Source organism: Callithrix jacchus, chromosome 3 (genome assembly GCF_049354715.1).
Source record: "Callithrix jacchus isolate 240 chromosome 3, calJac240_pri, whole genome shotgun sequence".
Taxonomy (NCBI): Eukaryota; Metazoa; Chordata; class Mammalia; order Primates; family Cebidae; genus Callithrix; species Callithrix jacchus.
The window spans coordinates 16,807,305-16,832,361 of NC_133504.1; the positions used below are offsets into that span (position 1 = coordinate 16,807,305).

Here is a 25,057-nt window from a genome sequence, read left to right on the forward strand (position 1 = left end):
TTACTGCTGTCAGTGCTGTACTGATTTTCCAGCTTTCTTCGCTGAGTGGTATAAGAAACCTGCCCTTTTTGGTAGGAACATTAAAACTCAAGAGACACAATTAAAGCTTTAATTTTGTAGTTTAATGTTTTACATTACCTCTACTTCACCTTCTTTATGTCCTTCAGTTTCAAAGAAAGGAGACAAACCAACCTGGGGAATTGCTAAAGAGTAAAAATCAAAGTGGCAATGTTATTTGAGTTCAAAAAAAGCCCTGTAGCTTATAAAATTGACAAGGCTTTTTAAAAAAAATTTATGCTTCCCCAAGTGTGTATCAATTATATAACACTATGCGTAATGAAAGGCATGAAACAAAGTTCCAATGTTTTCAAGTTTTATTTTTAAAAGAATATATTATAACATTACATAAAAAAATAGAGGAAAACAAACAAACATGATACTATTTTTTTCCAACTCAATAGTTCTTAGCTTTATCTAGAATTTTCACATAGTTGATGTTAACCTCTTTTGAGCCCTTTCTGACTAGTATTTTACCTTATGTATTCTTTATAGTATTTCCATATTATCTCTACCTAGACCTATTCAGAGCATAGTACAGAAAGGGCAGCACAAGCTACTGACATCTTTGTCGGTAGTATGACATTTTTTCATCCAGCTTATGTGAGAATGAAAGAACATTTAATTTAACTTAGGGTTAATTATGTAGCTCCAGATAGTTTCTTCAGAACTCCCCTGCATCACCTTCTCAAGTTAATCAACAGTGGTTAGTTTAAGACTACAAACCACTTACCAAATTGCGTAAAATAGAAACTTTTAAAAATAACAATTTGTTGTAAGCCCAGCACTTTGGGAGGCCGAGGGAGGTGGATCACGAGGTCAAGAGATCGAGACCATCTTGGTCAACATGTTGAAACCCTGTTTCTACTAAAGATACAAAAAATTAGCTGGGCACGGTGGCGCGTGCCTGTAATCCCAGCTGCTCAGGAGGCTGAGGCAGGAGAATTGCCTGAACCCAGGAGGCGGAGATTGTGGTGAGCCAAGATTGCGCCATTGCACTCCAGCCTGGGTAACAAGAGCGAAACTCTGTCTCAAAAAAAAAAAAAACCAATTTGTTGATTGCTCCAATAACTTCAATAAAGTCAAATTTGCTTTATTTTTCCAAAAATTATGTTGTCAAGATAGAGACTCTTTGTAAGTGTAAATGTATGATGTATTATGAGTTGATTAGTCCGTTAGATAGTTGTTAGACAAAAGTTATTAGAGAAAAGTTTAAGAAAATTTGGATTCTAAATTTCCACTTGATAATATATATGAAATATTTTATATTTTCAGTATATTCTTATCTTTAGCCCAGTGTCTATACACTAGATTAGAAATGTTTAAGTAATTTCATTGTGTATATATCTATACTATATAAAGAAAAAACAAAGGAAGAAAGAGACAACTTTTCTTCTAACTTCCATTAAGAAAACTTCAAAACTGTTTCCTTTTAAAACTGATTTTTTCAAAAGGGAAAAATTATTGTTTGAAGGGAAATCACTTGTTTTCCTAAAAGGTAAAATAGTGGCATATTAACCACAAGGTGGTGCTATAATTCCATGCTGCTACTGGTATTTTATAACTTAATCGATACAGTTTTTTACCTTATAACCATAATTTCTTAATTTTTATAAATGTACTTCTCTGGCAATTAAAAAAAATTAAACCTAACAGGCTTCATTAATTCTGGAAATATTTACTGAAACTCCATTAAATTCAAAATTGTATGTTTCTGTGGGCTAACAGAAAATTTCATTTTAAAGTCTGATGACCAAATATTTATTAGAATACTAAAAACGTGGCCAGGCATGGTGACTCACGCCTGAAATCCTAACACTTTGGGAAGTTGAGGTATGCAGGTAGCTTTAGCTCAGGAGTTCAAGAACAGACTGGGCAACATGGTGAAACCCTGTCTCTACAAAAATACACAAATTAGCCGGGCATGGTGGTAGAGGCTTATAGTCCCAGCTACTTAGGAGGCTGAGGCACAAGAATTCACTTGAACTTGGGAGGTGGAGGTTGCAGTGAACGGAGATCATGCCACTGCACTCCAGCCAGGGCAAAAGAGTGAGACCCTATCTGAAAAAGGAAAAAAAAAAATACCAAAAGTGCTTTCTTAAAAGTGATTTCTTATGCTGTTTCAAATTTATAAAAACAAAAATACATTTTTAAGTGATTTCTACTCATAACAATATTTTACATTTGACAGTGAAATACAGAATGATACATGTCTACCATAAATAGAGAATAAATAAAATACAATCAGATGATCCATATAATAAAAAATAAAGTACTTTTTCCTTCCAAATAATAAAGTTAATTTTCTTGAGGATTTTCCAGGATTGTTACACTTTTATCTATAAAATTTTAAGAAATATAATTTATATAGTAATACTAAAAATAAATTTCATTTTTCCATTGATTTAACTTCAGCTAAGGCTTTTTTTCCTCTCAAAAAAATGTATAATTTTTTATGATTTTAGAAAAACAAAACACCGCACTGTGTATCTTTTAATGCCAGCTAGAATGACTACATTCTCTGTTATACTGCTATTAAAAAGTGTTACACGACTGGGAGTGGTGGCTCATGCCTGTAATCTCATTCAGCACTTTGGGAAGCCGAGGCAAGCAGGTCACCTGAGGTCGGGAGTTTGAGATGAGCCTGATCGACATGGAGAAACCCTGTCTCTACTAAAAATACAAAGTTAGCTGGGTGTGGTGGTGCCTGTAATCCCAGATACCCAGGAGGCTGAGGCAGGAGAATCACTTGAACTTGGGAGGTAGAGGTTGTGGTGAGCTAAGATCCACCATTGTACTCCAGCCTGGGCAACAAGAGCGAAACTCCGTCTCAAAAAAAGCAGAAGTGTTACAGGACAGAGCACTACAATGTTCAACATGTTTCTTATGGTGAACCTTGAGACCTGTTACCCAGTACAAAAGGAGAATCTTAACCTTAATTTCTCAGTGTTATGTGGAAAGGTACTGCCATTTTTGACTAAGCATGAAATAGCTGTCTTCTTGTTTAATTTTCAGTGAGCATTTTTAACTATTCATTATAACTTATTCATCAGTACACATGGCAAGATGGTAGATATATGAGAGCCTCCTGGGTATAATACACAAGTTCCAACTGGAATGTTTCCAATAGGATGTAACCCATAGTCCTCAAGCTTGTGCTTTAAAAAACATTACTTAGCACACTGCCAACAAATGTCAACACAAAAATACAGTGTTGTAATGACTTCACTCTGTAAGAGAAATATACTGGAACATGAATTTTTCCTAAAAAAAAAGAAAAAGAAAAAGAAAAAGTGACACAAGGTAAAGTAGTATAACCATTGCTCAATATTACACGATTTATTCAATAATGAATGAAAATATTCATAGACCAAATGAAATCAAAATTGTCAAAAATATTGCAGTATATTAAAACTGTAGAAAGAATTCTTAAAATATACATGTACAGTAACCGAAGTCCTAGAGTTAATGTAGAAAATCCTACAATTAGTGATTTGAACATTTCAGTAACTCTGCAGTTTCTTCAAACCTGAAATATAATAGACAGATAATGTATTAAGTAAATCAATAATTCACAATAAAGCACAGCATTTTAGTTATTAAAATTATGCTTTTTAAGCTAAAATAAATTTGAATATTTTTCTTATCTATAAGTACAGTCACTATGAATAAACTGTGTCCAGAGGGAGGAAAAACAAGAGTCAATTATGAGTCTTGTATTCTCAGAGTAAGTTATTTAAATACTTTTTGCATTTCAAAAGAATATCATAATTTTCTAAAGTAGTAGGCTGCATAATCATATTACATGCAATTTCACTCATATTTTCTTTGAACTGCTCTTTAGAAAACTCACATCATTTGTACTAGATAAAAGCGTCATTTTTAGTATCTTATCAATAACTTGCCAAAAAACACCAGTGATATTTTCACAATACTGAAAATGTCTCCAAACCAACCATCTACATATATTATTTAATATTTTGATAAATCAGTTATCAAAAATAGGTAATATTCTTTATTATTTACCAATCAAAAATATCTTTGTACTGTAATCTGCAGTTAATTCCATTAACAATTCCAACAAGTTTTACATCACTTGCTGGAAAGTAAAACAGTGACTCATCTCACAAACACATAACTGTGGGTGAATTTATTATCCAATGGAGTCCTGAAGGAAATTCCACACCTGATAGAGACATTGAAGGTTTGAAACACACATGCACATTCTATATATATTGTAATCCAGTACAATTCCCTGTAGAGAAATAAATTTCTGTTGCCTCTTTCTGTTACTTACATTTTTTTCATCCTTTCCATTTTCTGGATTGTTGTTTCCTTTAATTTAAAAAGCAACAAATTTAGGTGATTTCTCAACGTAAACCATCATCAAAGATGGACCCGGAATGTATAAAATACAATCTAAAACATTGCACTAAGTACTGTTTACTTGAGAAAGAATTTGAGAGACTAAGATTTACAGTTTTGCTATTTTTCTTGCCAGCAATATATTGAACTAAAACTAATGCTTGCTTGTTTTCCTAATTTAGAAAGAAAATAATCTAAGCATTTTCTTACCTCTGAAATCTCATTCAAACCACAGTAATTAATTGTAGAGGTTCTGGGAGTTGAATCTGATGATGCTTTACTATAGCCAGAGGACAGAGGAATACTTGCTGGCCTCTCTACTTTGCTTTTGCTGTCTGTGAAAAAAATTAAGTTTTAGGTAACCTTTTCCTTTCACAGAGTCAGATATCTGAAAACATTATTTACAGACGGAAGAAAAACATACTATTTTAATTAAAAATGGCTATTGGTATAGATCAAAGAGTTTTTAGTACTCTTTTAAGGTAACAGCTTACATATGGAGATTCTCATGTTAAAAATTGGCCAGTAAAAATTACAAAAGGCAGTATTATTATCATGATAGCAATCAGTTTGAATAAACAGGCAAGTTAATAATTTATTTTACAATAAAACCTATTTAATCAATCATGTATATTCTTTTCTTAAAATGGTGACATCTACATTAAATAATTAGTATCAATGAATTTGTCATGATCTTTTATTCAGCAATATTTAAGCATTTCACAATTTATTTTTACTACTGTTCAGTGGCAAGTGACAACTATTACCATAACTGACCATACATATCTTTTAAAAATCAAGAAACATTCTAACTTAATTTGACATATATGAAAAGAAGTAATGCAAAAAATTTGATTCACAGATTTTTCTAAAAAACTGAAAAACCTAACATTTCAAATATTCTGATATTATTAATTTGACAAAATGATGGCAAATCTCCCCTACAGAAAAACCAGTTAGAGACGATTACAGATAATGGAATAAATCCTACAGACCCTATGTTTTAGTCAGAAGACATTGGGCTGCAAAAGCAATACGAAAAAAAAAAATAGACACCCATTTAAAGTGGCTCACATAAAGACAGCTTTATTGTAAGCCTACACAGACAACCTCAATTAGGAAAAAAACTATTACCATGTGAGAACTGAAATAACTAGAAGACTAACTTTCATGTCTCATTGAGCCACAGTCTCTTTTGCCTACTTCTGCCAGCTGCTCCATTCCTCTGCTTTTCTCTGTAGAATGGCTTTCTCTGCTGACTCATCAGCATATACTTAAACCACATAGCCAGCCCAGTCCAGGCTCGGTATCATTTCACTAACTTATCTGTGGTGTCCTAATTCCAAATTGTAAGAGGATGTATTTTGACTCAACACACTTTGGATTGGTATTCTCTGGGTTAGGTGTCTATTCTTGATCCAATTAGCTAAGCCTGGGGGTCAAGATTACAGGGTACAATGCTGAAGACTAAACCCAGATCTCTTAGCGAGAGCTAAGGACAAGAGGTTATTTTAAGAAATAATTTGAAATTAGGTAGGAACTATATCTACTATGCCCTAAAACTTGGATTATTCTCTATGGGTACAGATAGTTATGCTGAACATTTCTTATGTCTTTCCCAAAAGAGGAGGGGGCCCTAAGAAAAGGAAACAGGTCTGGGAAGACAGATAAAGAGTGAAGGAATGGCTCTCTTTGTCTTCCACTTTGGGGTCCAGACTTTGAGCTATCTAACCTTATTCAAGGGTGTGCCTCATGGTGGAAGAAAGCTGGCATTAGGCAGCTGGCAGGCTATTCACAGTTATTCATAAGGTTAGAGGTTACAGAGTGGACTATTACAGAACACCAGCTGTACTTAATAGCCAGATCAGTTAAGTGCATATTAATTTCTATAATTTTTCTTATTGCTTTCCCGAATCTTTTAATAATGTCTTACTTGTTTAAACATTAATCGTTTCTTAGCTGTGCTACAGGGGATTGAGAAAAGAATTGGTAACTGAGTTCAGGTTGGAAAAAAATCGGGAAAGGCAATGGCAGCTGACACAAGGCCCCCAACCCAGTTGCTATGTCCTTCAGTAGTGACTACTAAACAGTCTCTATGAAGAAAGAGACTCTTCTTCTTCTAAGGGTATGGGGCATGAGATCTTCTAACCAACTCTTACCACATGACAATTAATCTTTCACTCTATCTTTGGAGGCTTATCACCTTATTCCACTAAAATAATCAGTAGGGTCCTTCACCATTTAATAATTTGTAAGCCAATACTTCTAAATCAAGGACCAATGTATGTATCTAACTGATTTCTAGATATTTTGTCTTAAGTGTTTTAAACATAATTTATTATATATTAAAAGTGAATTCATTATTTCTCCCAAACCTTCTCCTCCATTAACGAGTAACTAACAATCATCTACCCAATCATGTGAGCCAAACACAAGTAGTCAGTTTTAACTTTCTTACTCTCCTTCACTCTTTCTGTATCTATCAGGAATCATGGCAGATCAATTTTAACATCTAAATATCTCCCAAATAAATCTTTATCCTCACTATCAGTGCCTTAGTAGATACCCTCATTATTATTAGGAAATAATGATCACTAAATACTCTTCAAATCATCCTTGCCTATCTTACTTTCCTGACAAATCACTATTCTGCTTTGATGACAACTTTGTGAAACACAAACCTGAGAATATTTGCTAAAAATCTTTCTATGACTCTGGGACAAACTCCACGACTTGATTTTTCTACTCTTCTGCTTCAGCTTCTTTCAGCACCACACTCTTCTGTGGTGCCACATCTTTCTTAATAATACTTTTTTCCTCTGAGATGAAAAAGGCATAAAACAAAGCAAAACAAACAAACAAGCAAACAAAAAAGCAGCCCTAACAGTTGGTGCTCTATCTAGCAATTGACACCTAAACTACTGTACCCTCTACTGAACATAATTTCATAAAAAAATAGCATCACATGAGGTCACTTCATTACTGTAATGAAACAAACCCCTAAAACCACTGTCATGTCTGAACACAGATAAAACAAGGACACCATGTAACCACATAAATGACTGGACAGATAAAAGCCCCCTTTGCCTAGTACAAGTACCTATTTTATGAAAATTTCAACTCTATTTCATTCTTACCATCAATCATCAAATTGCTCCTGCTTCCTGATGGCACCCATAGCCCTTGCTTTCTCAAGCCCTCTTCAAAATTATCCATCACAAGCCCAATTCTTAAAAGCCTCTGCTAACTCACTCTTACCAAGACATGAAGGTGACTTACAGTTCATGGAACACTGTATTCCTGATAAAGGCAAAACAAATCTAGAACCTCACAAAAACTATTCTTGATTTAACATGAATCTAAACCAAGAGTGGTAAATTATTGCTCTCTGTATCCAAATGAAACAAACCCTCCTATTTCCAAGTAGCATGTACAAGGTATAATGTGTCTTTATAAACTTGAGTCTTTTGATTAACCTACATCAGATCATAAACTCTGAGACCAGGTATTTACCCTAATCATAATCCGTAATTCATTTCAGATGGTGGCCTATCTGTTCATTATTCTCAGTCCTGGCACAGTTTTTGAAATTTAGCTAGGTGAGTCTGGACATGGTAATGCACACCTGTAATCCCAGCACTTTGAGAAGCAGAGACGGAAGGATCAGTTGAGCTCACGAGTTTAAGGCCAGCATGAGCAACATAGTGAGACCTTGTCTTTACTAAAAACAATAAATAAATAAATAAAATTAGCCAGTTGTGGTGGCACACACCTGTAGTCCTGCCTATCCAGGAGGTTGAGGCAGGAGGACAACTTTAAGCCAAGGAATTAATGTCCAGGAGACTGCACTGAGCTATGATTGCACCACTGCACTCCAGCCTGAGCAAGAGTGAGATCATCCTTGTCTCACAACACAAACAAACAAATAAAATTTAGCCATGTGTTTTCTAAATAGGTTAAAGATATATTCTATAATCATGTCATTAAAAAAATAACAAGCCTGAAGATGTAAAATCAAACTTGCAAAAGGCAATGTTTTGCAAATAGCAAGCATTCAATATTCTTTCAGTATGTAAATATTTAAACTCTACTATAGGCAAATATTGGTGATAAAAGCACAGATACACTTTCTGTGTGTTAGACAGGCAGACCGTAAGATAAAGTTTTGCTCCCAAGGATCCTATAGTCAAGCTTTAGCATTTGTTAAATAAATGCATGAATGGATAAATAAAACAGGCAACATTTTACCAAATCTGAAATCTGCAGCCTATAATAAATTTAGCTGCCTTACATAACACCTCAAATAATTATATTTAATGAACTAATCACCGAAATTATTCTGTGTGATGATATTGATATGTGCTCCAAATATGCAGTGGTTTAAAAAAACTTCAAATCAGTTGCCTAGATTCAAATTTGACCTACCATTCAATAACTGTGTGACCTTTGTCATAGTTACTTAATTTTGCTGTACCTCCGTTTCCTCATCTATAAAATATAAAAATAGTCACATCTTGCATTCAAGAATTAAATGAGTTAATATAGTAGTTATAATAGTGCTAGGCACACTGTTAGTGCTAGAATATACTGTTATTTTATTGTGACATATATAGTAGAGCTGAAAGATTTTATAATGTTAATCCACAGATATTAAAATTTAACTTGCTGAATTCTCAATTGGACAAAACATCTCTTTTATAGAAATGATTTAATCATAGAAGTAGCACACAATTTAGATCTGTCTTTAAAAAAATATAAGAATTAAAAAAAAAAAAACAAAAAACAAAGCTGTCACTGAAAAACAGAAATCTTATCCTGAGAAAAATATCAATAGCCTAGTAAAGTTACGTGACACAGAAAAGACCTGTCCTAAATTAGATCTTTCTCATTTTCTCATTATCAGTGAACTATTCACATGTAAGAAGTTTGCAATACTTTATAGGTTACTGACAAAGGTGTTTTCTTCTCTTCCATATTATTATTTGCATATGAGAAAGCTACTACCTACCTAAGCTTAAATTTTAAAAGTTGGAGGCCAATTTTAATATTCTAGAGCACTAGATTATTCTAAAATGATTGAGACAATAAAATATCTCTAAAATTTTTCAATTTTGTACACTAAAATTTATTCACCCACTCTATTAAGTGAAATAAGTAGGCTGGATTCTTAAGCAATTCTTGGCTTTGGAGGTATGCAGGTTCATTATTTTCTTTGTTCTAAGAGCTTTGCAATTTCTAAACAATAAGGATTAAGAATATTAAAATTACCAAATACCTATAATAATTATTTTTCTGAAAACTCATTATAGAAATTCTAATAGTATTTACAAACTTACGAGGATTCAGAAGATTCATGTTGCTACAAGAAGTGTAGTCTTCGCTAATTTCATTAAACTCATCACTCTGAAATAACAGTTAAATATTTAGAATGAAGCCAAAGGAAAACCCCTCATTTTATATTCTTAATACCAAGCATAAAATATAAAGATAGCATAATAAATGTTTAAATATTTTTAATTTCTGTATTTATAAAGCAATACATATACTGTATGTTCCACATATAAGAAATGTTTTAAATATAAAAGCAGACAGCAAGCTTCTTGAATCTATCAACTTTACTTTCTAAGAAGGAAAGACAGACCAGAAATTGAAATCCTGAGAAAAAGAAACAAATTCCTCAGATTTGATAAGGCAATGGTAAATTTCGTAACTTGTCTATGAAATTCACAATATGATTGAAGTAAATGAGAGAAAAAAAGAAAAAAGTTATCAATATCTTCTGTATCTTTTCTACTCTATGAAAATAGGTCATCTGTACTATTAAAAGATATAAAATAATATTAGGCTTTTCATAAAATCTATCATATTCTTCCCTTATTTTAAGTTCTTCAAGTATTATTATTATCTGTAAAAGTTCAACTTACAAGTTTTTCAGATTACCTTATTCAATGAAGAGAGAAATAGCCACAATAACATACAGGCTATATTTAAACAGGAATTCATTCTAACTAGGCATTTACTCATCACTGAAATATTCTCATACTTAGCATTCCCCCAATAACGTACATATAACAAAGAAATACTTTGTTATACCTGAGATATTTTATACATGTTAAAGGAAGAAAATACCTTTTTAGACAAAAGCATTTCTGTTTCAAGAAGAGTAACACGACTAAGGAGATTCGTCCATGTCTTTTCATCCACCATCACTTTTCCTTTCATTTTTTGTTCCAAACAGTCTAACCTTTTCTCTATCAAAGTTAGTTTCTTAAGATTTTCTTGGCATTCAGCAAGCATAGTCTGTAGTGCAGTAATCTCAGGATTAACACTTATATCCTAAAAAGGTTAGAGAGATTAAAAATAAAATTATACAAACTGAATTTCCTTTAAAATTAATGTATTCCCACTTCCACTGTGTTATCTCAATAGTTAGGAGAGACAGTCCTGTGCTTGAGAGTCAAGAGGGTTAGCTCTGGATGGAGACTACTTGGCCACTTAAACTAGTTCTGAAAATTTATGACCTTGATGCCTCCATTTCCTCATCTTAAAAAAAAAGAAACAGAGAGGTAAGAGCAGTATCTACTTCATATGATTCTTGTGATGAATTAATTTGCATAATTCTCTTAATACCAGGTAATAAAACTATTATTAACTAGCTTCTTGAAACAACACCTAGCACAAAGCTAAGAAGAAATGACCAAAAACAACACTTAGTGAATTGAGATTGTTCAGTTTTCCATATAACAGGAAGTAGGTCCAATGGCCATCTGGCAGTTTCTGTAAGTGACAACTATATATTGATATACTGAGATCTATAGAAGTCACAAGACATCGAAGCATAGAAAAAGAAGTTTTAGCAGGAACATTAGAGATCAGACATATATTGAGGTCTGTGGCAATCAAGAGTAATAGAAATGGCACCTTAAGAGAGGCAGAAAAGAATAGCCAGGACCCAGAAAGGAAAACGAATAGGCAATAAAGTGCCAATCTTTTCCATTCACCAGTAAAGAAAATAGGTGGTAAAGAAAATGTCTCACTAAATTGTAGATTCCTTAAAGCCAAGTACCATATATTATTCTACTTTGCATTACTCCAACACTTAGCCCAGCACCCTAAACATATCCAGCAAATAATTATTTTTAGTAAGACTTACTAAGTAATTGTAACATAGGTAAAATATCATGATTAATAATTCAAAAGGCTAGAAATATTCCAAAGTTTAGAGGCTAGAAATATTTAAGTAAGAAATATTCGTATCTATTTAAAAAGTCCGAAATTGTTACCTGTCGCTCAGCCTCGATTTCAGGAACCTTTATTTCAGGCATCTTTATTTCGGCAGCATTTAAGTCAGACGCAGTAACTGCTTCATTAACCTCTGTTACTGCACTTAACGTATCCTCCGGAATGTTAACATTATCTTCAATATACAAGTGACGAATCACCACAGCTTTTTTCTGCATAGGCAAAAATATGCAGGAAATACTTCAATGTTTTCCTCCCACAATTTTTATTTTTTTAAACTTTTAAGTTCAGGGGTACATGTGCAAGTTTGTTTCACAAGTAAATTTGTGTCAAGAGGGTTTGTTATGCAGATTATTTCATCACCCAGGTATTAAGCTTAGTACTCATTAGTTATTTTTCCTGAACTCCCTCCTACCCTCCACCCTCTGAAAGGCCCCAATATGTGTTGTTTCCCTCCATATGTCCATGGGTTCTCATTATTTCGCTCCCACTTATAAGTGAGAACAAGCAGTATTTGGTTTTCTGTTTCTGCATTAGTTTGCTAAGGATAAGAACCTCTAGTTCCATCCATGTCCCTGCGAAGGACATGATCTCATTAATTTTTATGGCTATAGAGTATTCCACAGTGTGTATGTACCACATCTTCTTTATCTGCTCTATCATTGATGGGCATTTAGGTTGATTCGATGTCTCTGCTATTGCATTTATGTTTGCTATTTTGAATAGTGCTGCAATGAACATATGCATACATGTGTCTTTACAACAGAACAATTTATATTCTCTTGAGTATATACCAAGTAATCAGACTGATGGGTCAAATGGTATTTCTGTCTTTAGGTCTTTGAGGACTTGCCATATTATCTTCCACAGTAGTTGAACTAACTTACACTCCCACCAACAGCGTATAACTTTTCCTTTTTCTCCACAACCTCACAAGCATCTGTTGTTGTTTTTTTGACTTTTTAATCATAGTCATTGTGAGAAGCATGAGATAGTATCTCATTGCGGTTGTGATTTGCATTTTTCTAATGATCAGTGATGTTGGGCTTTTTTCCATATGATTATTGGCTACATGTATGCCTTCTTTTGAGAAGTATATGTTCATATCCTTTTTCCACTTTTTAATGAGGTTGTTTTTTTCTTATAAATTTGCTTAAATTCTTTATAGATGCTGGACATTAGGCCTTTGTCAGATATAAGTTTGCAAAAATTTTCTCCCACTTTGGAGGGTGTCTGTTTACTTGGCTGACAGTTTCTTTTGCTGTGTAGAAGCTTTTTAGTTTAATTAAATCCCATTTGCTAACTTTTGCTTTTGTTGGAATTGCCTTTGGCATCTTCATCAAGAAATCATTGCCTATGCCTATGTCCTGAGTGGTATTGCCTAGGTTGTCTTCCAGAGTTTTTATAGTTTTGGGTTTTATACTTATATCTTTAATCCATCTTGAGTCGATTTTTGTATATGGTGTAAGGAAAGGGTCTAGTTTCAATCTTCTGTATATGACTAGCCAGTTATCCCAGCACCATTTATTAAATAGGGAAACCTTTCCCCATTGTTTGTTTTCATCGGATTTGTTGAAGATCAGATAGTTGCAGGTGTGCGGTCTTATTTCTGGGTTCTCTATTCTCTTCCATTGGTCTATGAGTCTGTTTTTGTACTATGCTGTTTTGGTTACTGTAGCCCTGTAGTATAGTTTGAAGTTGGGTAGCATGATGCCTCTAGCTTTGTTCTTTCTCCCTAGGATTGTCTTGGCTATTCGGGCTCTTTTTGGTTTCATATAAATTTTACAATAGTTTTCTTTAGTTCTGTGAAGAATGTCAACGATAGTTTAATGGTAATAGGAGTGAATCTATAAATTGCTTTGGGCAGTATGGTCATTTTAGCAATACCGATTCTTCCTACCCATGAGCATAAAATGTTTTTCCATGTGTTTGTTTCATCGCTGATTTCTTTGAGCAATGTTTGATAGTTCCTGTAGAGATCTTCCACCTCCCTTGTTAGCTATATTTCTAGGTATTTTATTCTTTTTGTGGCAATTGTGAATGGGAGTTTGTGATTAGTTTTCGACTTGACTATTGTTGGTGTATAAAAATGTTAGCAATTTTTACACATTAATTTTGTATTCTGAGATTTTACTGAAGTTCCTTATCAGCTTAAGAAGCTTTTGGGCTGAGAAGATCCTCCCACGATTATTTTAAACATACTCACAGTAACTTTGCAGAAGTAACACCAATCTTTAATGATTTTTAAAAGTTTAAATTGTCATATATAATGTATATATCCAAACATTACAATTACTACTCCAAATTATGTGATGATAAAATTAGAGTTATGACTTAACACAATTCTTACCTTTTAGAAAAAACACTTAAATATTTATTAAATTATGTCTGAGATTTGTTTTTTTTTTTTTTTTTTTTTTTTTGAGATGGAGTTTTGCTCTTGTTACCCAGGCTGGAGTGCCATGGCGCGATCTCAGCTCACCGCAACCTCCGCCTCCTGGGTTCAGGCAATTCTTCTGCCTCAGCCTCCTAAGTAGCTGGGATTACAGGCATGCGCCACCATGCCCAGCTAATTTTTTGTATTTTTAGTAGAGATGGGGTTTCACCATGTTGACCAGGATGGTCTCGATCTCTTGACCTCGTGATCCACCCGCCTCAGCCTCCCAAAGTGCTGGAATTACAGGCTTGAGCCACCACGCCCAGCCTGTCTGAGATTTGTTTTAAACTGTTCCAGTTTTTTGTGTGTGGTGGCAGGTGGGGTGTTGGAAAATAAAGACAAAACAAGATTAGCAAAGAGTTGAGAAATTGTTGAAAGTGGATGATGGGTACGTTTGTAAATGTTTGAAATGTTCCATAACAAAAAGTTATTTTTAAAAAAGGTTGCTGCATAATTCACTTATAAATAATCAAGAACTGGCTCTATGAGTAGGACTCATTACAATTTTTCTATGAAACAAACTGCAATTTATTAGACCTTCAGCTAGCAATTCAAACCTAATAACAACAAAGAAAAAGTCCTGACAAAAAAGCATTAGGTCACGCTAGGCATTTATATAGAATTCTTCTACCTACTTGCTATTCCACAGTTTGTATACACACTATAAAAACATACGTGACTCAGAAGTCACATATAGCGCACCATATAAGGCACGGGGATACAAGATAATTGGCTTTAATATTGACTCAACTTTTGCTTGTAAACAAAGAAATGTACTTCTAGGCTCTATCTTTTCTGAATCTGAGAACTTTCAATACTTACTCAAATTCCTGATAAAGATCTGATACAAATTTTGATACAAAACAAAGAAAACTTTTCTTTAAGAAAATGAAAAGTCTAACGTTTTGAAGTTTACATTTTTCTTGGCTAGGACAATTTAGATTATCCCCTCAACTCTCATAGTGAAAAAGAAGATTGAAAAGTATACTTAATTATATCAACTTATATATAATAAGTGCTCACAGTGTACCTAATCCTGTGCTAAGCAAAATGAAGGTACAAAAAAGTCAGTATAAGAAAATCCCTGTTTATATACATTCCTTGAAGTTGACAAAGAATATAAGCTATAAGTCATTTAGCAGTTAGAAAAATAATATATAAAACTAACGAGTTAGATGAGTTAGAGATGCAAGTGTACAAAAATTATGTGCACTTATTCAAAAATCGTGCCTCTTTGTCATTCTTTATATTGTCCTCATTATCTAGAGCAAAACAGGCATATTAAAAAAGAGTGGCATAAGAACCTTTTCTTACAATAAAACTTCACTTTTTTAAGGTATAAAGGAACAAATACATATTTCTTTGAGATGGAGTCTCGCGCTGTCACCCAGACTGGACTGCAGTAGTACAGTCTTGGCTCACTGTAACCTCTGCCTCCAGGTTCAGGCAATTTTCCTGCCTCAGCCTCTTGAATAGCTGGGGTTACAGGTGCCTGCCACCATGTCTGGCTAATTTTTATATTTTTAGTAGAAACGGAATTTTGCCATGTTGACCAGGCTGGTCTTGAACTCCTGACCTCAGGTGATCTGCCTGACTTGGCCTCCCAAAGTGCTCAGATTAGAGACATGAGCTACTATGCCAGACCCAAGAATAAATTTTTAAAATAGATTCTGTTTACGTAACTCACCTATTTTGGATTAGGACAGAAATAATTCCCTAGATTATACTTCAGCCAGGAATTATTCACATCCTTTATTTAATTACACCATTGATAATTCATCTGATATTCTATCATTCAATCAGAAAGAGTTTTCTCCAAATGGAAGACAGCTGAAAGTATATCATAAAATAATATTTTAGCTTATATCTCCCTTACTGGTAGAAAAACTGTATCTCTGAATACGTTAGATTCATTTTGCCACAGCTGCTCAAAGCAGATAAGGGCAGAGAAATTATCTCTTAACAAAGTGAAAACATTCAAAATATTAACTGAAAACCGGATTCTATGTATAGGGACTACCAATCATTGGATAATTCATATTTGGTTACAGAAATAAAAATGTACATAACTGAATCATTATAACCTATTACTATTACTAATGTAGGCTCTTCATATGTTCCCATGTTTTAGGAAGACCAGATGCACAATTAAGAGCAAATGTAGACAACTGCGTACAATAATCTTCCTAAATCACTACTCTTCTGTTTAGGAGATTAGGCAGAATTAGAAGCCAGAAATAAAAAGAAAACACCTACTTAATTTTATATTTCTATCCTACTGTTATAACTTCAGGAATATTTCTCAAAAGAATGTGACATGCACTGTTAAAAATCCCTACGCTCCATTATCTAATTAGAATGTTTCACCAGGTGCCACTCAGAAGAGTGAACACTGTACATTGGATTAGGTAACTCTTAAACTACATGATGTTTTCTTTGTGGTTCTGTACCTTTCCTGAAGTTATAAGCCTCCCAGTGATATCAATGCCAATAGCTTCTGCAGATATCTTATCATTGCTTAAAGGAGGTTCTGACTTAGCAGAACTGATTTTCTTCCTTTGTTGTGATGGAATCTAAAAAAAAGTATTAGTCAAAATAACAAATTTTGTGTGAAAGCATAATTATATATTAAAATTCCATTAACATTTAAATTTTCTTATATGAAATATAACTGACAAATGAGACTCAGATGAGACTACATGTCTTTGAAGAAGTAATCAAAATGTATTATGTTTGAACTGTTAGTTTAACACCAGCAGTTCCCAGACACAGATGTATAAAGTAAGAGAGTAGTATTTAAAATAAACATCAAGCTTTATAAGGTTACTCAAATATTTGAATAATACAGTAATTTGCTATCTAGGGTTTTGATTTTATATATTAAAATACTGAGCCATCTATTAATAGCATACATTAGCATTAAAATCTATTCACAAAATTACCTTCTGAAGACTGCTTAGTTCCTTGTGCTTTTTCATCACACAATTCAAAATATCACAAACAATTTGAATTTTCCGTTCTGCAAACCCACATTGGATGAACTGCTTTTTCGTCAAAATTGGTTTATAATTAAATTGATCACGAAGAAGCTGCAGAGGAAACAGATTGATGTAATAATTGGGAGCAATTCATTTCTAAAACTCAAAATGATAAATGGCCACCTGGTCAGGGGAATAACGGCTACTTTTGAGAGGACAAGGAAAACTAAGACATGAACTAAAGAGTACTAAAGTAATTTATAGGGCTGGCGTTAAGTTATGATCTGGTAAAAGAGGTATCAGGTGGAAGACAGGTAGCCAAACATATGCTGTAGAAGAGAAGCTGTCCAGAGAGATGGTCAATATGGTGAAACCCTGTCTCTACTAAAATGTAAAAAATAGCTGGGCATGGAAGAACGTGCCTATAGTCCCTACTCAGGAGGCTGAGGCAGGAGACTTGCTTGAATTGGGGAGGCAGAGATCGCAGTGAGCAGTGAGCCTAGATCGCACCACCATACTCCAGCCTGGTGACAGAGCAAGACTCTATCTCAAAAGGGAAAAAAAAAAAAGACTACATTTGATAAATGGGTTTTACCATTAAGAACAAACTTTAATAAAAACCACAGTACCTAAGCAAAAAATAATGATAAAAGCAGGGTTTAAAAAAAATCAAATACCAGATTAAATTAAGTATACACATAGTCCAAGTGTAAATACTAGGGTAGATACAATGTAAGACATACTCTCAGATGTCAAAGAATATATCAGTTAAAAGAGTATGTCAGTAAGAGTTCCTTCTTACAAACAACTAAATTAACTTATAATTATAAAAAACTATGAATTTTACTGAACATAATTACATTATTCTCTAATTACTGCCAGTATACCAAATTTTACTAAAATTTGATATAAAAAGGGCCAAGAACAGCCAACAACAAATGTTTATTTGCCGTCGCTGTATTTATTAGAATAGGAAACAATCAAAAACCAAACATGAATTGTATCTTGATTTCAATAGGGACTACATTTAAATGAGATAAATACAAATGAAAATAGCCTGTCAACTGTACGTGCTGTATATATTTAAGAAGTTATAACTAAAACATTCATTTAAAAAAATCATTCAATAACTTATAATTATTATTTTATAAACTCAAAATACCTTATAGACAGCGTCTATAAAGCGCAAGTCATTCTTTGCTATCAGCTCTACATTGGATTCCATTATAAGTTCTGTTACATATGGTGAGTAAGAGGTAAAAGAATAGCTGATGATGGGCAAAGATGCTGCTGTGTCCCCCTTTATCAAACTGTCAGGGAAAAAAAGAAACATATTTTAATAAGCATTTAGTAAGCATAATTCCACAAATCTGGATAATCAAGAAAATATAAGAAATGTTTATAATAACTTTAAACTTAACACTATAGCCATAATAATTAGGTGATACCGTCTAGATGAGACGTATCTAGATAAGACCGTCTAGATTCCATTCACTGTTCTAAACCACTCTAGCCAGACTACTAGGAAATACCACTGTTCATCTGCTGGAAAAACTTACTATAGCTCTCTAGTACCAATTATTTACCATTGATTTTCCAAAGCTTAGTTACATTACCTCCTTTGCTCTCTGTCGCAAACTTGCAAAGGTAAATTTTATGAATTCTAAGTTACAGATGAGGAAGACAGGGCGGGAGAAAGCATGCACTGTGACTTAGCTGAGCAGTCTATTACTTTTCACTTACTGCTTATTCCAAATCTGTACATCATTACCTATGCTAATTTCTCCAGTCTAGAAAGGTATCCCACTCTTCTTTGCTTATCCAATTGTTATTTATTCTTTATGAATCATTCATCAAATCTCAAGCCTCCCATGACACTTTCCTCAACTTTCTGATCTATACTGATCTCTCCAAAAAAGACTCCCAGGCTGCTCTGTATCTGTTGTCTCATCGTCTGTCTGGTAGTGTTTCCTGTCTTCTTATTTTCTCAATGTCAAGAACCTTAACTGATTTTCCCATAACAAAGCGCAGGAGATATTTGTTCAATTTGCCAGTTAGATTTGTTCAATTTAAGTATTTGTACTTATATAAAACATAAATGTCTTCCAAAAAAATTCGAGATGTTCACATAAATATCCCCATCCCCACCCAAATTTTTAATAAGACAGAGAACAAACACATGATAACACTACATTTTGTTTTTCTGGACAAATATTGAAAAACAAATATTGAAATATTGAAAAACATAAAAGAATTGTTTCTTTTATGTTTCTTTAAAAGTACTATTTCGCCCAATTAGAAAACTGCTCTGGCAACCTTGTCTATCTAAAAAACAGTCCAAACACAGGAAATGAAAAGTAAATGCCTTTTTACAGCAAACTCGCCCATTTTATGCACATTATACATAGATGACAGCCAGGCCCATATTTAACACTTCTTTTGTCAAACAATCTTAAAAACTTTGGTTTTTTAGTTCCTAAAGACTTAGCATATTGAAACAGTAAGAAAAACAGACATTACAAACTGGCATACTAAGCCAAAAAAGCAGCAAATGGCCAGAAAACATTAAAAATATGAAAAAAGTATCAAAATGAGGGTGTTATTGTGTGTGTACTACATGTGTGTGTCAAAAAGACTAGCAATCTGAGTGTCTCTGGGGAAGAAGCAGCTAGCATTACAAATCTCAATAGACCCTGTAGATTTTAGTAGGTTATACAATAACGTAAAAATTATTGTCCTTAACGATGCTCTTGGGTAATAAGAAAACTAATGCTTAAACATTGTGTTTAGAAAACAAGACATATTGGTATATTTTAGAATTATTCCTATTTAAAATGTCTCTTAAAATGTTGATGCTTAAAGTGGAAAGGAGAAAACTTGACTACTCAAACTGGTTAAAGCCCTGCAAGTTCTGGATGGTCAAAATTTTCATGTTTTGAGGAATCTAGATGACTCTTACATACATGGATTATATCTGTTTCATATCTTCTGCCTTTCACATATCATGCCTGTAATAACAGCAATTAGAGTTAAACTTTCTTATTCCCCCTCTCTATTGTTTCACTAGCAGCCCTCTCTTGAGTTATGTCTCCCTAGTATAAACTCAAGAGTTATCAGAAAATCCATTCTTATATGGATATCCAATCTTATATGTAAAGCCCATTACTCAAGGATTCTACTTAGTAGCTGATTTAACCAAGTTTTACTCTACTCTTGAACATCTAACTTGGACTTGTCCCTGGACACTCATTCATCCAATAAATACCTAATTGACTCCTAATATGTGCCATGCATAATTCTAGATGGGGGATTTCACAGTGAAAAAAAAAAACAACAACAACAAGGAAGTCCAAAACTTCAGCTTACATTCTAGTAAGCTGAAGGGAAACATTTAACCAATCCCTCAATTAATCAAGGACAAAAGGTTAAGGGTAAGTGTTACAAAGAAACAGAAGTATGAAAGGATAGAGAATGACTGCAGTATCATATTAGGTTGGCATGAATATAGGATAATGTATGTCGCCATACTCTAAAAACGTTAACTCACAGTTGAAAAATGAAAGCTAAAGTGAAAGGTTCAAAGTGGGGTCTGTTAAATGGGATAGCTTAATAGCAATCTTCAGGTTGCCACAGAAAAACATCTACTAACTAGAGTCTTCCATATGAAAAAGAACACTTGGCTTAAGTGTATAAAACCTTTCCTCCATAAGAGAATAAACGAATGACAAGAAAATACTGACAAGAAATGGCAACAATCTCTTCTTATTCTGGATATATTTAACTGTAAGAAATACCATAAAACTGAATATGAGAGAGTGGTAGATTATGCAATTAATGAAATCTATTATACTTCTATGAGTTTAAAAGTTGTACAAAGATTATACCTTATACAGATAAATACTGTGCTTCTAAACAGTTTCAAATTTTCTAAGTTGGAATTCTTCATTACTTCATACTTAGAAATAAACTTATATAATTCCCTGCTTTCTCAAATATTTTAATCATTTCAAGGCAGATTTAAATAGGATCCAATATCTAGAAGATCCCATCGTCTCAGCCCAAATTCTCCTGAAACTGATAAGCAACTTCAGCAAAGTCTCAGCATATAAAATCAATGTGCAAAAATCACAAGCATTCCTATACACCAATAACAGACTTAAAGAGAGACAAATCAAGAACGAACTGCCATTCACAATTGCTACAAAAAGAATAAAATACCTAGGAATACAACTAACAAGAATGTAAAGGACCTCCTCAAGGAGAACGACAAACCACTGCTCAACGGAATAAGAGAGGACACAAATAGATGGAGAATCATTCCATGTTCATGGTTAGAAAGAATCAATATCGTGAAAATGGCCATACAGCCCAAAGTAATTTACAGATTCAATGCTATCCCCATCAAGCTACCGATGACCTTCTTCACAGAACTGGAAAAAACCACCTTAAACTTTATATGGAACCAAAGGATAGCCCGCATATCCAAGTCAATTCTAGGCAAAAAGAACACAGCCCAAGGCATCACACTACCAGACTTCAAACTACACTACAAGGCTACAGTAATCAAAACAGCATGGTACTGGTACCAAAACAGAGATATAGACCAATGGAACAGAACAGAGGCAACACAGCATATTTACAACCATCTGATCTTTGACAAACCTAACAAAAACAATCAATGGGGAAAGGATTCCCTGTTTAATAAATGATGTTGGGAAAACTGGCTAGCCATGGGCAGAAAGCAGAAACTGGACCCCTTCCTGACACCTTACACTAAAATTAACTCCAGATGGATTAAAGACTTAAACATAAGACCCTACACCATAAAAACCCTAGAAGAAAATCTAGGCAAAACCATTCAGGACATAGGGAGTTGGTAAGGACTTCATGACCAAACACCAAAAGCATTGGCAACAAAAGCCAAAATACATAAATGGGACCTAATCAAACTCCACAGCTTCTGCACAGCAAAAGAAACAGTAATTAGAGTGAATCGGCAACAACAGAATGGGAAAAAATTTTTGCAGTTTACCTATCTGACAAAGGGCTGATATCCAGAATTTACAAAGAACTAAAACAGATTTACAAGAACAAATCAAACAAGCCCGTTCAAAAGTGGGCAAAGGATATGAACAGACACTTTACAAAAGAAGACATACATGAGGCCAACAAATATATGAAAAAATGCTCATCATGACTGGTCATTAGAGAAATGCAAATCAAAACCACAAGATACCATCTCACGCCAGTTAGAATGGCGATCATTAAAAAATGTGGAGACAACAGATGCTGGAGAGGATGTGGAGAAATAAGAACACTTTTACACTGCTGGTGGGAGTGTAAATTAGTTCAGCCATTGTGGAAGACAGTGTGGCGATTCCTCAAGGACCTAGAAATAGAAATTCCATTTGACCCAGCAATCCCATTACTGGGTATATATCAAGAGGATTATAAATCGTTTTACTATAAGGACAGACGCACACGAATGTTCATTGCAGCACTGTTTACAATAGCAAAGACCTGGAATCAACCCAAATGCCCATTGATGATAGACTGGACAGGGAAAATGTGGCACATGTATACCATGGAATACTATGCAGCCATCAAAAACAATGAGTTCGTGTCCTTTGTAGGGACATGGATGAACCTGGAGACCATCATTCTCAGCAAACTGACACAAGAACAGAAAATAAAATACCACATGTTCTCACTCATAGTTGGGTATTGAACAATGAGAACACATGAGCACAGGGAGTGGGGCACTACACACGGGTCTGCTGGGGGGAATAGGGGAGGGACAGTGGGGGGTGGGGAGTTGGGGAGAAACAGCATGGGGAGAAACGCCAGATATAAGTGAAGGGGAGGAAGGCAGCAAATCACACTGCCCCGTGTGTACCTATGCAACTATCTTGCATGTTCTTCACATGTACCCCAAAACCTAAAATGCAATAAAGGAAATAAATAAAATAAATAAATAGGATCCAGATAAAATCTGATTTTTCTTAGGTAATCTCCCATGTTAAATATTATCTTAAATCACTAGCAAGAAGAATACAAGTAAGTTTGATATCAGAGCTTACCCTACACAGTCCACCTCTTCAGGATAATTTAGCAAGCGGAGAACCTGTTCTAGGTTCCGTAAGCTTCTTTTTAAGTCACCGGTTGCCATTATTTAATATCAGATTCAGCTCCACTCCTTAAAATAGTCTAATTTTTCACCTAAAAATATAAATTCATGAAATACTGGTTAACTGTGTATTTTTGAAGCTTCTTGACTCTATTTTGTTCATATCTCCTATTGGCACTTACCATATATATCCTAACCTCGATCTTTTTTCCCCTAGCTTCTTCTTTACTATTCAAGTTCTACTTTGTAATGACTATAAATTCCCGAATAGTGTCTCCCCTACCCTCCTTTATGTTTTCCTTCCAAAAAAGAAGTTTGCCTTATATTCATGTTCTTATAATGTATCTTTTTTGACATTTTCCCAAATACTTTCTTTTTTAAGAATAAAGCATCATTTGAGAAGACACATCAACTTGGAATAACATCCATCAATGACTCTTTTGGATGTTTATAAAGGCTAAATAACACAATCAATAAAAAATAGATCAGCCTGTATTCCCAGTACTTTGGGAGGTTGATGTAGGCAAATCATGAGGTCAGGAATTCGAGACTCAGCCTGGCCAGCATGGTGAAACCCCGCCTCTACTAAAAATACAAAAAATTAGCCAGGCATGGTGGCATGCGCCTGTAATCTCAACTACATGAAAGGCTGAGGCAGAAGATTGCTTGAACTTGGGAGGCAGAGGTTGCAGGGGGCCGAGATCACACTACTGCACTCCAGTGTGGGTGACAGAATGAGACTCCATCTCAAAAAAATAAAAAAGAGATACATAAATTTAGCACAGATTTAATCGGAGTCACAGGGCTCTGATCTCACATAGTTGCCAAAAAGATAGCTTTCCTGAAAACTAAAACCACATTTTAAAAATGCAGGGTTCACTTGGATAAATATGACAGATAAAATGCACGTTACCTTCATTTCCATTTTCTAAAGACCACTAACATGAAAGTAAATAATTAAAAATCAGATATATCCACCAGGACAAAAAGAACTAGGTATTTCACATGACAAAAGAGGTATCAACCAAATTTTGGAAAATGAAATGCAAATGAATAACCAACCTTGCAGAGCAGAGACAAGCCAATCCCATCTGCCTATTCAGGAGGAAACCAACTGAAGCAAGATATGTTCACAAATCAGGTACACTTGATGCTTCTGAAATCAGAGGGGTAAGTCCAGGGGGCTAAAATAAGAATGATTATTTGAAAGTCTACATAAGCAGCAGCTAACCCTAGAATTTATTTTCCCTCTGCCTCCTATACATACACACATAATTTGTTCAGCAAGGCAACTACCTCTCACCTTCCCTGGAAAGAGAAAAGAGTTTTATACGCTAAAGAAATTGAATCAAAGAAGCACCAAATTTGGAAACACCAGGCAAGGCAAGCGACATGGAATGAAGTGCTCAAAGGCAGAAAGAAGTATTAATAAACACACACACACACACACACACAGAATAAAAAAGTTTCTTCCTATATCTCAGCCTCAAAAAGCTGTTTAGTTAGACTTACGCCTTCCATGACAACAGACTAGCAAGTTCTATGCTAGAGAACGGGAAAAAAAAATGTCATCACATTTCTGACATCTGAGGAAAATCCCCATTGAAAAGGCCAGGTCCAATAAACTTGCAGCAAACTCATCATTGATAAGCCCTAGCCAGGTACCTTTTTTTCTTAGAGAAACTGAATATATGCCCAAAGATCAATAACTTTTAGAGGAAAGCTTTCAGTACGAAAGGTTTATATAAATACCTTAAACAAAATGAGCAGAGAAGAAATATTTCTTCTCTGGAAATAAAGATAATACAGAGAAAAACATTCAAAATAAAGCTTTCTATTCTCAATGAGATT

The 25,057-nt window shown here is 34.2% G+C and overlaps 1 protein-coding gene across 20 annotated transcripts in view; it reads right to left on the minus strand.

Moving 5' to 3' along the window:
- Window positions 1-359: 359 nt before the first annotated feature.
- Window positions 360-25,057, minus strand: part of CEP44 (centrosomal protein 44) — a 33,943-nt gene continuing 9,245 nt past the window's right edge. For 3 of the 20 annotated variants that reach the window (XM_017970135.4, XM_017970136.4, XM_054252779.2), the window contains 9 exons: window positions 24,269-24,362; window positions 23,160-23,298; window positions 18,242-18,389; window positions 17,044-17,190; window positions 16,552-16,674; window positions 11,706-11,876; window positions 10,552-10,758; window positions 9,759-9,825; window positions 360-4,757 (listed from right to left, as the gene is read on the minus strand). In XM_017970135.4, the coding sequence (XP_017825624.1) occupies window positions 4,543-4,757; window positions 9,759-9,825; window positions 10,552-10,758; window positions 11,706-11,876; window positions 16,552-16,674; window positions 17,044-17,190; window positions 18,242-18,389; window positions 23,160-23,248 (1,167 nt within the window). In that variant the 5' untranslated portion in view covers window positions 23,249-23,298; window positions 24,269-24,362 and the 3' untranslated portion in view covers window positions 360-4,542. Of the gene's footprint in view, window positions 4,758-8,847; window positions 8,911-9,758; window positions 9,826-10,551; window positions 10,759-11,705; window positions 11,877-16,551; window positions 16,675-17,043; window positions 17,191-18,241; window positions 18,390-23,159; window positions 23,299-24,268; window positions 24,391-25,057 lie in introns of all 20 variants that reach the window. The other 17 variants (XM_002745209.6, XM_078366241.1, XM_078366246.1 and 14 more) reach the window with 14 other exon arrangements.